At 35.9% G+C, this 15,995-nt stretch overlaps 1 protein-coding gene and 2 non-coding genes across 11 annotated transcripts in view; 2 read left to right on the top strand and 1 right to left on the bottom strand.

Moving 5' to 3' along the window:
- The first annotated feature begins 450 nt into the window (after positions 1–450).
- Positions 451–522, top strand: TRNAW-CCA (transfer RNA tryptophan (anticodon CCA)). The gene has a single exon. It is a non-coding gene; the product is annotated as a tRNA-Trp (tRNA).
- Positions 523–4,652: 4,130 nt separating this feature from the next.
- Positions 4,653–4,725, bottom strand: TRNAF-GAA (transfer RNA phenylalanine (anticodon GAA)). Its single transcript has one exon. It is a non-coding gene; the product is annotated as a tRNA-Phe (tRNA).
- Positions 4,726–6,973: 2,248 nt separating this feature from the next.
- LOC18443136 (anaphase-promoting complex subunit) overlaps positions 6,974–15,995 on the top strand; it is a 46,861-nt gene continuing 37,839 nt past the window's right edge. For 5 of the 9 annotated variants that reach the window (XR_016048955.1, XM_088857613.1, XM_088857617.1 and 2 more), the window contains exons 1-4: positions 6,975–7,704; positions 9,637–9,796; positions 9,911–10,008; positions 13,524–13,809. Coding sequence is in view for 5 of the 9 variants with exons in the window: in XM_088857613.1 (XP_088713739.1) it covers positions 7,534–7,704; positions 9,637–9,796; positions 9,911–10,008; positions 13,524–13,809 (715 nt within the window). In the remaining 4 variants the exon portion in view is untranslated. Of the gene's footprint in view, positions 7,705–9,636; positions 9,797–9,910; positions 10,009–13,523; positions 13,810–15,995 lie in introns of all 9 variants that reach the window. The other 4 variants (XM_088857620.1, XM_088857619.1, XM_088857615.1 and 1 more) reach the window with 3 other exon arrangements.

Here is a 15,995-nt window from a genome sequence, read left to right as displayed (position 1 = left end):
TATTTAAATGTTATATCGAATATATTATTTGAATATTATAACTAAATATATATATAATTATATTTATTTAAATATTATTAAAAAATATTATATATTAAATATTTTTTATATAATAACACTATTCGGGTTATGCCCACATGGACCCATACCTATACTTGGGCCGGGTTTGGTCTATGTCGAGGTCCATTGCCACCCCTAATCACCCGATGATATTTATTTCAAAGACTCATCTAATTGTTTTAAAGTGGATCCTAAAATCTTAGATGAAGGTAATTATTAAGCGGATCCTAAAATAAAAATTTTAGACTAACGTAATTGTTCTATAGAACTACAATAATTTCGTTTGGTTTTGTGTTTTTGTTCTTGCTTTCTTCAAAGGAAATAATAGGGCAAAAATCTACAACTAAATATTATTATAAGTATAAATAATATGCCATCAATTTCATTCATGGATCCGTGGCGCAATGGTAGCGCGTCTGACTCCAGATCAGAAGGTTGCGTGTTCGATTCACGTCGGGTTCAAGCCCGATCCAATTCTGGATCCCTTTTTTTTTTTTTGTTCTTTCCAAGTTCATTAAAAAAAGTCTAAAATATTATCAGTTCCAACAAAAAAAATCTAAAACGAAAAAGTAAAGTCATAATTATTACATTTTTTGCATACACACGAGGCCAGATACTTTCATGCCCCAAGTTTTGGGCTCAAACCATCATTGTTGGTGGAGAAGTTTCGAAATCGCATTCTCCATGGGTTAAAAATAAAATTGCCTCAAGATTGAGAAGAAATCCTCCACTTTTTGAAGAGTGAGATTGTAGTGTTATATTCCTCAAAATTCAATTTGTTTTCATTTGAACATAGTCATCTAGTAATTTTTATGGATGTGGTTCCCAAAATTTTGGATATTTTTTTCTCCAAATAAGTACTCCCATGGAGGGAGTAAATATACAAAATACTCCCATGGGGGGTTGAAGGGTGTATATTACTCAAAATTCAAAACTTTTTCTTTTGAAACATAAAAAATCGATTTTGAAGGGTGAGATGGTAGTGTTAAATTACTCAAAATTTGGAACTTTTTCTTTCGAACATAATGGTTCCCAAAATTATTGGATAAAAAATAAATTCCAAATAAATATTTTGATCGAGGGACTAAATGTACAGCATAATCCCATGGGAGCTTAAAGGGTGAGTTCATAGTGTTATATTTTAAAAAATTCATAAATTTTATTTTGAATATGAAAAAAAAAAAAATCCTAAGCAGATAAAGTATATTCAGACTCATAGATTATATGTTATCTGTTTAAGCAAAAATGAGACATGAAAGTGTACAGATCTATACCATATTAAATGCATTAAGAGTGATGATCAAATATTATTGGTGAGGGATGAATAGGTTGTAAAAATGAGAGTTTATTTTCAAAAGTTATTAAATGACAAACAAGATGGGAACATAGCAATAGCAAGAACTGGCATATATGAGGGCGGAGGTCATTGATGTATTCATAGGGTTGGGCTATCAAAAGTTAACTTATTTTAAAAAGATAGAAAAGGCCCTAGGACCAAATGGTATTCCGACAGAGGTTTTGAAGTGCACGAGGGAGACTGACATTGATCGGCTGATCGACACGTTCAATAAGGTGTTGAAAACAAAAAAAATGCTAGATAGATGGAATAAAAATAGTGGTACCTATTTACAATAACAAATGAGATATATAGAATGTGCAAACTATAAAGGGATCAAACTTATGAGCCATATAAAGCCATCGAAGATGATTACCGATTTACAATAATAAATGAGATATACAAAAATGTGTGAACTATCGAGGGATCAAACTTATGATCCACGATATGAAAGTGTGGGAGAGAGTGATGAACAACGACTATGGCATAAAACGAGTGTATTAGAAAACCAATTCAGTTTTATATCAAGGAGGTTAACAACTGATGTTATTTTGTTACCTAGTCAATTGATTAAGAAGCTTAAGGCAAAAGAGATAGACCTCCATATGATTTTTATTAATCTAGATAAAGCTTATGACTAAGTACCTTGATATTTGATTTGGTAAGTATTGGAAAAGAAAATAATATCCATACACTATATCGACTTGGTGAGAGATATGTATGAATGAGCGTTAATTAGTATACAAACAACTAGTATAGAGATGCACGAGTTTCTAGTGGCAATAGGTCTACATCAGATGTCATCATCGAGTCCTCACCCCTTTTATCCTAGTTACAGATGAATTAATTAAGCATCTACAAGATGAGGTACTGTTGTACATGTTATTTGCGGACGATATAGCTTTGATCAATGATACTTAAAATGGCGTTAACACAAAGTTAGAAGTTAAAATGGATGCTTTAGAATCTAAATGTTTTAAGATTAGGCAAACTAAAAAAAAAAAAATGAAATGCAAGTTTAGTAACAATAGAAGTACAGACGAGGAAATAGTTAAGATTGACAGTCAAGAAATACAAAAAAAAAAAAAGCACACTTTGATATATTGGGTCAATAATCTTGGAAATGAGCTTGGTGGGCGAAGTAGAGATGTGCAATTGAAGTTTTATGTCGTCGTTGCATACTTACAAAGCCGATGGGTATAAAAATAATTGTGAGACCAGCTTTGCTTTTATGGGGCGGAATGTTGAGCAGTCAAGAACCAACATACCTATAAAATTAGTATAGCTGAGACGAGGTATGTTGAAATGGATGAGTGGCAAAACAGTAAATAATAGAATTTGAAATTAATACATTTAGGAGAATTTAGATGTGAAATAAATGGGCGACAAGATGAGAAAAATTAGACTTAGGTGGGTTGACCATGTACTACGCAAACTCAATACAACACCAAGTAGCAGGTGCATGTTAGTTAAAGTGGAAGGCTAAAAAATAACAGGGGATAGGTCCAAAAGTACATGGTCAGACGTAGTGAGAAAATATATGGCGGTTTATGACCTCACCAAGGGTATAACCCTCAATAAAGTATATTGACGGACCACAATTCGTGTAGCCGAGTTCCATTAGTTGGAAAAAAGCTCTGACAATGATGATGACAAGAGAAAAAAAAAATTGCTTCAAGGTTGAGAAGGGTAAGATTGTTCTGTTGTATTACTAAAAAATCAGAACTTTTTTTTTTTCTTAACATAATGATCTAGTTCTTTTTTTTTTCTTTTTCTTTTTTTGTGGTTCCCAAAATTTCAGATCAATTTTTCCAAGTATTTTCACCGAGGGAGTAAATCATAAATCTACATAATACTCCCGGGTGCTTGAAGGATGAGATCAGAGCGTTTTATTACTCAAAATTCTAAACTTTTACTTTTGAACATACAAAAAAAGTTGCCACAAGATTGAGAAGAAACGGGCCAAATTTTGAAGGGCGAGGTCGAATGTTGTGCTACTCAAAATTCGAAACTTTTATTTTGAACATTGTTATCTAGTTATATTTTTGTGGTTCCCATAATTTTGGGTCAAAATATTTTTTCAAAAAAATATTTTGGGAGTAAATGTTCCAAACACTAAAGTGGGAGCCTCAAGGGTGTTATAGTATATTACTCCAAAGGAAATTTGTTTCATGCGGGCTGGGCTGCATTTCTACATATGCAGTTAAAAAAGTGTAAAGTATCCATTTTAAAAGATAGATGCAAGTTGGTGTTCCATCTAAAAACAATGGAAACTAACAATCCATATGTTTTATTACTAGAATTATTATTTCTAGTCGTTAAAAGTTATTTATTTATTCATATTCATGATCTCCAAGTTAGAGATTACATGTATTTAAAAGTTAAGTCTTAAAATCCATCTAAATAATAGATTTATTACGAGGATTGCATTTCTACATATACGGGTTTGGCCGTATAGAAACTCGGTCCTACTAAAAAAGAAGTAAAAGTTTTTATTTTGAATATAATTATTTAGTAATTTCTATGTGATTCCCAAAACTTCACAAAAAAAAAAAAAATTCCACTACAAAATACTCGCTTGGGAGTATAATAATTTTTGAAGGGTGAGAATGTGAGATCATAGTATTATACTACTTGAAATTGGAAACTTCATTTGAACATAATCACGTGGTTCCCAAACTTTCGAATCAAAATATTATTTTTGTCTAAATAAATCTGCTGAACGAGGGAGTAAACAAAATACTCCCGCAAGAGCTGGAAGGGTGAAATCAAAGTATTATATCACTCAAGATTCTGAACATTTTCTGTTGAACAAAACCGTGTGGTGATTTTTGTGTGGTTCCCAAAATTTAGTGTCCTGGCAGAGGGAGTAAGAGTACAAAGTACTCACACGGGAGCATAATATATATGTCCAAAAATAAATAACTGTAGCAAGTCAAATTTCTTAGTAAGAGTACAAAGTGAGCATAATATATATGTCCAAAATTAAATAACTGAAGCAAGTCAAATTTTTTAGAAAGAGTACAAAGTGAGCATAATATATATGTCCAAAATTAAATAACTTAAGCAAGTCAAATTTCTTAGTAAGAGTAGAAAGTGAGCATAGCATATATGTCCAAAATTAAATAACTAAAGCAATTCAAATTTCTTTAGAAGTGTGGTGATTTTTGTGTGGTTCCCAAGATTTAGGGTTGTGATTGAGGGAGTAAGAGTGCAAAGTACTTCCGCGGGAGCATAAGATACCTATCCTAAAAAATGCGGTGAGCGTGGATCGAACACGCGACCTTCAGATCTTCAGTCTGACGCTCTCCCAACTGAGCTATCCCCGCATTTCTGTACGTGTAAGCTATTAAATATTAACTATTCTAAAAAAACAAAGTTTATATAGAGCCGAGGCTCTAAACAATCAAATTAGAGCCTACCTCAAAATTTTCATTAAAATAAGCTATTTTGATGCCCAAATATTCTCAAATTGATCATCCCGACATCAATATGCATGAACATTAGAAAAAAATAGATTTCAAGTTTTGAAAATAGTATATTTTGTAACACATTTTTTGGACCGTCAATTTTCACGTTTTCATAGATCTGTCGATTTATACTATTTGTTAAGCTTTAAACTTTATAAATAAATATGAACATATATTTGAAGGCTATCACAAATATTTTCAGTATTGAAACCATATTTCTTGACACTATTTGAAGCTAGGCTCTAATTTGATTCTTTAAAGCCTAAGCTCTATACAAACTGCACCCATTATAAAAGTTATACGCTAGCACTTGCATTTTGTACAGTATGCTACATCTTTCCCATCCATTAGATATCAACAAGGAATGGTTGCAAAGGTGTCAATTTTCTTGATTTGCAGTCCGTTGGGAATATTTGACAAACTTTTAACGGAGAAATGTGTCCAAGTATTCAATGCTGACAACATTCAGTAGTAAAGACGGGCCAACACCATGAAGAATATAATGTTGGCGCCTTAAACAAGGTGCACTTCTAAATGATGTTGAAAGATACAGTTTCTATGTGTTAGAACTATGTTTTTATATTTAATTATGAAATTTAAAGCCTTGATAATAGTGTGGATCAAACAAATTTACATATATTTAAAAGTTAATGTTCCAAATAATACATTGCAGGACATAGCATTTCCAAGAGTCGACAATCACATTATTTTTCACATCGATAAAACTTGAGGTCGAGATAATTAATTGGGGAGTTTTTTTATGTGAGAACAATCATTGTCCAATGAGTTTTGAGGTCCACCTTATTTCTATATCATAAGATTGATGCTTATATAAATGTTTTGCTCTAATAAATTATCACCTACTTAAATAAAAAGTTCACATTGATTTTTTTTTTTTTGGGTAATTCAGTGGGAAGTCAGGCCCCTACTATTTTTTTTCATATAGTATAGGAATTAGTTTTGAATATATTAGTGGAGTGGTGTCAGTGATAATGGAAACCACAACATGCTGACTAAGATGTAGGGGTGCTACCACTACGATCCTAATACCTTTCTCAAAGTTCTATTCAAGAAATATTAGGACTTCGAATTATTTTCTTGATTGTTGATGATGAGCAATAAATAACATATTTTGGAGATTTTGAGGTCCCCCCTTCCATTGTTAGAAAATGAAAAATTTATGTCGATCCTTTAACTTCTATTATTAAAAAAAAAATCTACTAAAATTTGTTTTTATACACCCATATTTTCCTCTTTTTATATTATCCCAAAATGCTTGAACCTAGGTTCAAATTTGCTATTTGGAACTCCATATAGCACTTCAAACGATCAAGGTATGGTTCAAGGCTGAATTCCAACTAATTCACTTGGATCTCGAAAGTTTGAAGTGAAATATCTAAAGTTCATTATAAAAAAGGAGTTCTTTTGGATCTTGGCTTGAAATTGCTTTCACTTCAGACCTTTAAGGTTTTGTAAAATGGATATTTTGGAAAATAAAAAGTATATGTATGAGTCTAAAAAAAATAAAAAATTAGAGGAGCTTTTTTAATAGGATGCAACTTCTAAAAAGCCTAGGCTTTTTAAAAACAAAGTAATACCTCATCTCGAATCATCGTATGCAAAGCAATTTGGGCATACAAAATCTCACAATAGCTCTATAATGATATCACACCTATGGTAAAAAGAAATCAGAATTACTTAAATTCTTATGATGTGAAATCTGATAACTTGGTTGTGTGGTAAAGTTTGAGAAAGCTTATTTTGATTTTCGGCTTGGTCAATAAAATAAATACAGGCACCTAATTTCATATCTAAAGGTCAAGATTAATTATGACTATTTTGTACCAAAAATAAATTATATTATTATATATTTTATAAAAAAAAAAAGATTGTCTATAATAAGGCTATTTACCTTTAGTACCAAAAAGTCATAAGTACTTATAATCTTAAAATGTGAAATCCGTTAGCTTGAATGTGTTGCAAAGTTCGAGAAAACTTTGATTTGTTGATTTTGAACCATTTGTTTTGCCCGAGGTATGAAAGGTACAATTTGGTCCTAAGGACCACTGTATACCAGCCAATAAATAAATGACCGTAAAAGTGGCAAAAGAAGAGGCGCGCGTACCACTGGCGCGCGTACCACTGTGCCAGGCCGCATTTTTTCTTTCAAAACATGGCAGTGCAGATAGCAAAGAGGAGCCCCAAGCCCTAAATCTAAAAATGCTGGAAAGTAAACCTTAACATACCAAAATAATGGTGGTTTAGGGTTTTCCTGAGAGACCCAAGTGCTATGCTTCAAACCTAATCTGTCGAATGAACCAAATCATCACGACATTGCGCTGGTAATGGTGATTCTAGGGGTTCTCAGTGGCAAGAGTGAACTGCTCTTTCCAAACCCTAAGTTTAGCATGAACGAAAGGCATATGGATAATGGCTGTTTAAGGGTTGTTCCGTAAGATTATTGTTGCTTTTCTCTAGCTCTAATTATTTGAGGAGTCGAGACTTATTTGAGCGAGTCAAGACCAGTTTACACCAGGCTGGTAATAGGGATTTTATCTTCGAAGTTGGTGCCATTTTCCATCTATTATCTTAAACGAAGGGAAAATAGAAACCACGGTGGAAATTCTGGGGAATTATTGACCAATCACTTATTCAGTTCTGTGATCGATGGCTGGAAACCCTAAATCCATGGCCGCTTTTAATCTCACGCCTCATAAGGTCTCAGTGTGCATCCTGATACAGTTGTATTCCTCGCCAGCTTCCGGTCCAGTTCCTTTTCCATTCTTGACGATCCCCCAACACAATCGGTTTGGTGTTTTCTTGTTCTCATTGACAAAGGTGCAAATGCAATTAAGCGTAACTGTGAATTGCTTAGGAACTATACTCTTTCCCATAAATTTTTGCTTTCTATAGACCTCATGCATTGTCTTGGACCAATTAGTTCAAGGCAACTGTGGATTTGGAATTCGAAAACTGTTTGCTCTTTTGAGAAATGGTTGTTTTCCACTGCAAATCATCAAAGAAATAAAACTTGCATGTCACAATATTTGTGATTAGTTATTATGTTTAGAACCACTTTTTCGTAGTATGGTTTACGGTAGACATGAAACGACTTTTCACAGTCATGCTACTATTAAGATTACATGTTGAGCTAGGTGGTAAGAATAAACTTGTAGTCATAATGGTTGGCCAAGTTACTCGGTGAGTTGCTTAGATTTGGCTCCTTGCCAAGCCGAGATGGACTTTTTACACTGGGTGGCAGACGGGTTGGTGGTTGACGCAAATCGGGTATGGCTATGAGTCCATGTGTTGGACCCGGTGGGTCGGATTGGGTCCAAATGGCTTAGACCCAACCTGGGTCGGGTCCAGGAGTGGGACCGACTTCGACTTGGACCCTATCGAGTCGTGTCCGGTTGGGTCTAGCTCTGGCCCGACCCAGTATAAAATATATATAACATATAATGTACAAAATAAAATATTTATTTTTATTTTTAATTACTATACTCAGGTCGAGGTTGCGTCTGGGCTGCGGTTGACCCGGACCTGAAATGTTGCCACCTGTATTTTTACAATGACTTTTGAGTTTTTCTTGTCATAAATTTTCCTATTTTTTTTATTGTTATGAAATGTCTACATCTATGAATCAGTTTTTTCTAAATCCATTTTTTATTTATGAAATAGTTTATATAAGGTTGCAACCTTATACTGTTGAAGTAAGGTGCACCTAAAAAATCCTCTAGAAGAGAGTGTCCCAGCGTTGGAGAACTCTCCAATTGATGATCTCGACCATGAGATGTATCGATATGAAGAAAATAAAATAAAATTTAAGTCCTAAAAATTTTGCGTCTTGTAATAAGTTATCTAGACCGTTTATTTTCAAGATTTTAAAGTGTTTATAGATATGTTCGATGTGTACCATTATTGAAATTTTAAATCCCATAACTAAGGATGAAAATTGATTTTCAAGTCATCATAAGATTTCCAATACTAGAATTACATCTCCAAGCAAATTTTAAAGGTGTGCCTTACTTCTATGGAATAAGGAGGGCGCCTTATACAAAACTCACTGTTTTCTATGTGTGTGTTTGTGTGTGTGTGCGCGCTTGTGCGTGTGCATGTGCGTGTGCGTGTGCGTGTGCGTGTGCATGTGCGTGTGCGTGTGTCTATATATATATATATAGCTTTATTGGACTTTTTATTTTGTCTTTGGTTTTGTTTCACTTTTACAAATTTTATTTTTGTTTTCTAATTTCTTTGTTAGGGCCTTTTGGGCCATGGGCACTACTCGACCCAGTCCATCGGAATCGGCCAAGTTACTTAGCTTGAGCCAGGGGCCGAATCCGAGGCCCGAGCCGACTTTAAAAACATTGATCAGTTCAAATGGGCATCATTATGTTAATGGTACGGCATACAGGTTTGATTTTAATAATCAGAATGTGCAATCAAATCATGATTCCATGTATATGTATGCTGAACAATTATGAACTCTCCTTAAACTGGTGGCATAATGCATGCATCACAAATAGGTAATCCATGACAGTACTGCTAGTTAGTTAATTAGCTAAACTTTAGAAAAGAGACATTTTTCGTATAGATTAACAACCTAATAACAGTGATTGCATGTTTTGCTATGCTTATTTCTTCTGACTTGATTCTATCCTTTGTTAAGGGCATATATGAGGTATTGGATCTTCTGCTTGTTCTAAAAGATAAAATTGAACTGACAACCTCTTTTGGACTTTCAATTGATGTTCGCGTTGCTTCTTGTAGGCTTGTGATAACTTTTTGGAGCCACCATTGGAAGAACTTATCTCACAACTCAAAGCCACTGCAGATGAACTAAATGAGTATTTTCTTGAGCAATTAACGAGTCGTCTCTCTTCACTAACTTATCCTGATGATCTCCATAATTTTTTCATCAGTTTGCGAGGTGAGAATTTGGTTTATTCAGCACTTTGGGTTCATGGATTTTTACTAATACTAGCGAGAATTTTATTATTGTTCTTTTCCTTTACTTCACTTGTTCTTGGGAATGCTGAAACAGGACAGAGTGAAGATAATCAGATCCTATTGGATCCAAATAGCAACTTGGGCTTGTTCATTCGCCGTTGCATATTGGCCTTTAATCTGCTGCCTTTTGAGGTATTTCAATAGATTTTGTCTTGTTCAGACGTGCCATTTTCATAATATACGAGCTCATTTTCTGCAGTTAGTTTTTCATGGATATATTTAGCACCTATATTTGGCACCATATATGCAAGGATCTATTCAGAATTCCTTGTTATAACTATGCATTTTCCATTCTATTAAGTTGATTCCAATGCTCTCTGTCTCCATATTCATCTTGCCTATTTCTTCTAAGCTCCTAAACTGCTAGCATATGAAGTTTTTTGAGGGACAACCTCACGTGCTTTTCAGAAAAAACTTTTATATCTTGAATTTGTTTAGAACGACACTTCGAAACTATTTTGTTATTATTATTATTGTTTTTTAAGCTTACTAAAAAAAGGTTGCAATGGGAGGGTACACGCCTCCTTTTTTTTTTTTTTTTGGCTGTATCATTGATTTGGCTGATATTGATGATCTGGATCAGAGTCTGTGGGTAGACAATCCACCCACTGATCCATTTGTTAAAACCAATGGTTTAAAAAGCGGATCGGTGACCCGAATCGGGCACCTCAAAAACCGATCCGGATAGGGAATTGGCTGAATCGGTCGGATTAAAGCTTCAAAAAAATTCAAAAAAATTATTAAAATTCATTATAAATGTTGTTTTTTAGGAATCCAATAAGAAATGAAGGTACTACATTATTAACTTTCATTTTTTTCATCAATTTGTGAATATTGAGATGCTATTTCCCTGTATAAACTTAAGTATTAAATTTGCATCACATAAAAAAAAAATCATAGCATTATCATGGATAAAATATATAATTATACATGGGCTATAATACAGAGTAGACTAAATCAATGAAAGAATGGCCATCAAAATCTCGTTTTGGTGAAAAACCCTAATCTGCTAAAAAAACCCAAATTATTACAACCTAACTAATTATAATCCAAAATTATTACAACCTAACTAATTATAATATTATATACTGAAATTATAATTATTAGTTTACATTTTATAATTATTTTATTAGATAAATAATAACAAATTAAAAATGTTTTATAATATTATCTAATTTAAAATGTATTATTGACAACTGTAAGAAAAATAGTACATTACATGATTTATAATGTAAAAATTAATAAATAAAATAAAAGATTTGGTTATCAATGTAAAAATTAATAAAATGAGTACAAATTTTGGAAAAAACACTTTAATTTATTATATGCCCAAGGGGGAACAAAAATTAAATCAAGAAGGGAGAACTATTATATGGCCCAAGAGGGGATTCAAACTTGAGATGTCAAAGCAAATAACATTAGTGATAACCATCATGCCTCCTTCTCAAACAATGGACGGTGGAGATTCCTCAGTCTTTCTCCAACAATATGAACCGCTTCCTCACCTCTTTTGTTATTTTCAAAAGAACGGCCTGGATACTCAAGAGAAAAGTTAATTAATCCAAGCCATCGGCTATCATTTAAAGGAGAATCAAACCCTAATTCTTTGCTCACTACTTGATCTTATTTGAGCAGCTACGCTTGCCTGGTCTCTCGTCGAAGCTGCCTGAGATGCTGCCCTTCCAGAAATGAACGACTTAGATTCATTGATGGGGTTGGTGGCGTCCGCCATGGCTGCCCGAGAGAAGGTCTGGGTAGGGGATCCCGCTGCTGTGAAGACTGCCCGTGGTTTGAGCCGTCATGGCGATGATACTTGCTCGGGCTAAACCCCCCAAACCCTAGAATCCCTCTCTCTCCTTTTTAAAAAAATATGTTGTTTTTGCTCTCTCTCTAAAAAAAATGGCTAGAATCGGCTGGGAACCGAGAGAAGGTCTGGGCAGGGGATCCCGCTGCTGTGAAGACTGCCTGAGGTTTGAGCCATCATGGCGATGATACTTGCTCAGGCTAAACCCGCTAAACCCTAGAATCTCTCTCTGTCTCCTTTTCAAAGAAATATGTTGTTTTTGCTCTCTCTCTAAAAAAAATGGCTAGAACCGGCTGGGAACCGCTAGAACCGGCTGGGAACTGGCGGTTTTGCTCTAGAATCGGGTTGGAACCGGCGGTTCTGCTCTAGAACCGGGCGGCTCTCAGTTTTGTGTTGGAACCGGCACGGCCTATGCCAATTCCCGAGTCGAACCAGGCGAGTCCGGTTCGACTCGCCGATTTTTAAATCATTGGTTAAAACACCGCCTAGAAAAGGAAGTTGATTCAATAACAGAGAGTTCCTGGGTTTTGGACTGATCATTGTGGCAACATGCGTTTCTGGCAGTGGACTAATTGATATTAGCAGCTTTCATTTTAACGAGATTCAGCTGTTTTTGTTGGCTAAATAACAGTGGTAGCATTTTCCATTTTAGCTATTGCCTTGAATAAAAGTTTGAGGGGCTAGGAACAACTATCACTATGAGTAGTTTCCTCTAACTTTGGGAGGATGCAGTGTTTGCACACAAATAAATGCATACTCACAGTTTTATGACCATAGTGTCCTTAGTCCCACAATAACTCATATACGTAGACATAACTGCGGAACTCCATAACTTCCAACTCAAAAATAACCTTATCATTACGACCTTTTACCTCTCTCATAAGCCCTGTAGAGATCACCCTCATAATCCTATTAACTTTTCCATCACCTTACCTAGTAGCACCTCCTTGAGAGGCTATCTAGTTAAAACCAACTCGACAAACTGTTAAGCAGTGAACATTGTCTGGCATAGTGATTTAAAAAGCGGTCCGTCCAGCGCTTGGGCGGCCGCAGAGGTGGTCCAGAAGGCCTGGGTGCATCACACAGGCCTAGGTGGCAAAAAAAAAGTGGAAATCCCTGGGCTTCTGCCAGGCTTCCGGGAACCCACCTGGGCGGGCGCCCAATGCCCAGCCCTGGGCGGCCGCTAGGGCATGTGCCCTGCCTATGGGTAGAAATGCCACTCGTTGAGGGCATTTTTTAATCATTTTTTTAAGACGAAAGGGGCAAAATTGTGGGTTTTAGGTTCATTTGAAACCTAAAACCCATTAGAGGCTATTTTAAAGAGAGAAAACCCCAAAAAAATTAGTTTTTGGTGATTTCCATTGGATTGAAAGGTTTCTCAAAGTTACGAGAAATTGATCTAAGCATCACCCATTGATATTAGATTTAATTTTTTATTGTTTATAAATCTATTAGAGTACTTTTAGAAGATTTTAAGTCCATAGAAATTGGGCCGCCCAGGTTCTAGGCGCCTGCCTAGGCACTGGGTGGCTTGGACCCCCTGGCCGCCTAGGCGCTACCGCTTTTTGAAACACTAGTATGGCATTTTATTTATTGAGATTCCTTTGGTGGGAACATTTCCAGAAGCAGAAGTACATAACACTAGGTTGGTGCTGTTACGTTTTATCATTTTTATTGGTTTTATGGCCTTGCTTTTGAGATATGCAATTCTCCATTCCCTTGGTATTCGTGCCTTTTTTGTTTAAATCTTTGTCCCTTTCTGTTTCTGATAAATCTCAATTAGATCACTTTTCCAATAATGAGGGATGTAGGAACTAACATCTATTCCTAAATGTTTATGTAGGGATTATGCCACCTGATGACCAATATCGAGACATACTGCAGGCCAGTCTTCTCATCATGTTCAAATGAGCCTCCTTGTGAGTCACCTAGACAGAAAACTATGTCAGGATCCGATGATGATGACTACAAGAATGATTCGGAGTTTTCTGAGGACGAGAAACTTAAGCTTGATTCTGATGCTTTTGAGAAACAGAGGCATGTGCTATCATTTTCTAGGGGTACCAGGAGAAGTGCTTTAGCTCACTTATGTGGTCCAAGATTACATTTTGATGTAGATGAAGCTGAAGGTATCATGACTCTGCCCTATGCTTTTGTTGACATGGTTCCTGCTGTGTTGGATCTACTGGTACATGTTCTGATAAATTTTGTAATTCTCATGTTCTGTAAGTGACATGTGTTACCTACCATAATGCCATGCTTTTCAGGAACCATGAAGTTGGCCGTTATGATCATTTGCTGGATGATTCTTATTCAGAATTCTGTCCTTGTGCTTCCCCCAATATTCTTCTTCTACTCCCTTTCTGATTTTGGCATCTAAGGTCACCAAATTTCAAGATCAATATAATGTAACATGATGGGCTACATTCAAAAAGGTTAATGCAACCAGAAAAAAGTGTAGTCTTTGTCTACATGCCATATATACAGACAACATATGTGTGTAGCGATCAAGTGAGAACTACTTAGCTTAGCTTAGATTTGGAGAATCTTAAGCTGGCGCTCCTTACTGTTTTGATTCTATTTGTATTGACATTATGTCCTACCAGTGAGTTTACCATTGCATGGCTGAACAATTCACCATATCGTCATGATTTGAAAACTCTGCCTTAGCCAAGTGAGAATTAAGATTCTTCCTCATTGAAGGTGAGTCACTCCCAAGTATGGGAATTATAGGACAAATCAAAATAAGAATTTTCTACCTTTGCAGTCCCCCATATACTCTTCCTTGAAAACTTTGGCATCTAGAGGTGACACCTTTCAAGGCCGTGCTGCTCCATTATAAAAGGATGGCCCTTACCAGGGCATAGATACACTGACCAATCTCACATAGATGCCACCTAGGTTCCACCACTTGAAAGTTAGATTAACCTCATTGATGCACCAGACAGTCCTTCGACTATCAAGATAATTCTTATGGGCCTTTTTACCCAATTAGTATATCCTTTGATGACCCCAAATTGCCTAGGCGGTTTGGGGGCTTGGCTGCCTAGGCGTGCGCATAGGACCAAGGAGAAGGCGTAAGACCCCAAACCCTCCGCTCACTCTTCGCATGCTTAATAGTTACATAGCACATAAGATTCCAAACCCCCCCTCTCTCTTCACATGCTTAATAGTTACATAGCGCATGCTCCAGTCCTCGCATGCTTCCTTTTTCTTTCACAAAATTTAATCGAAGGCAAGCTGATCAAACCTCGATACTCTCCCCTTACCCGTGTCCTTACATTCTCTTAGATAGTCATGAGCCTCCGAAGCTTCACACACGTCACATCTCATGGACAGCACACATGTAAGTCATAGTTCCCTTGCCCAACATGTGTAAGCCATAGTATTTTTGATAGCACATGTGTAAGTATTTATTTGGTTATTATATTTTAATAAACAACTGCCTAATATGTCTATCTATTTCCAACAACTTATATGTGTAGGAACAAATTTTTACATGTGGCTATGTCTTAGGCTACAGTTCCATCCTAATATTTTTATAAACAGCAGCTCACATGTAGGTATTTATTTGTTTATTCATAGTTCCCTTGCCCAACACGTGTAAGTCATAGTATTTTGACAGCACACATGTAACTATTTGTTTGATTGTTAATATTTTTGACAACACACATGTAAGTCATAGTTCCCTTGCCCAACTCACCTGTAAACCACGATTAACGTTTGATACCTAGAGCTTATTGTTGGTTAAATCTTGGTTAACTTTGGAGATTAATTTAAGTGAGCAATACATAAATGAATAAATAGCATCGACGTGCATCGTCAGTGTCTTTGCCCCATTAATCAACCTTGTTCCAAGGCGCCGCCTAGGAGCAAGGATGTTAGGGAGCCTGCCTAGGCATTTTGGCTGCGCGCCTGCCTAGGGCGGCCAAATTTTCAAACATTGATGTTGATCTGCGTCCCAAGGTTGCAAGGAGATCTACGAGGGGAAGGCCGAACTTTTGAAGGAGTTTATTTTTAGTTTGTTATTGTTTTTACAGTCTCTTACTGATTTCCCGTGTTTTAATTAAAATTGGGGGTAGTTTATGGATCTTTTATGTTTTAATTTAAATGAAGGGACTTGTGGGGATTTTTGCAATGTTTTAATAGTAAAAAAAATGGTTTGCCTGGAGCATAAGGGCCGGGCGGACCCCAGGGCCCATGCCTAGTATTGGACGACCCTCCCTGGCTCTAGTATAAGTGACCTAGGCGCCTAGGTCATGCGCTTTTTTTGGTAACAAAGTGACCCTGGGGGACACTTTGGGTAATTTTTGAA

Source organism: Amborella trichopoda, chromosome 2 (genome assembly GCF_054954075.1).
Source record: "Amborella trichopoda isolate Santa Cruz 75 chromosome 2, AtrichopodaSantaCruz75HAP2 v2.0, whole genome shotgun sequence".
Taxonomy (NCBI): Eukaryota; Viridiplantae; Streptophyta; class Magnoliopsida; order Amborellales; family Amborellaceae; genus Amborella; species Amborella trichopoda.
This window is presented reverse-complemented; position numbering and strand designations above follow the sequence as displayed.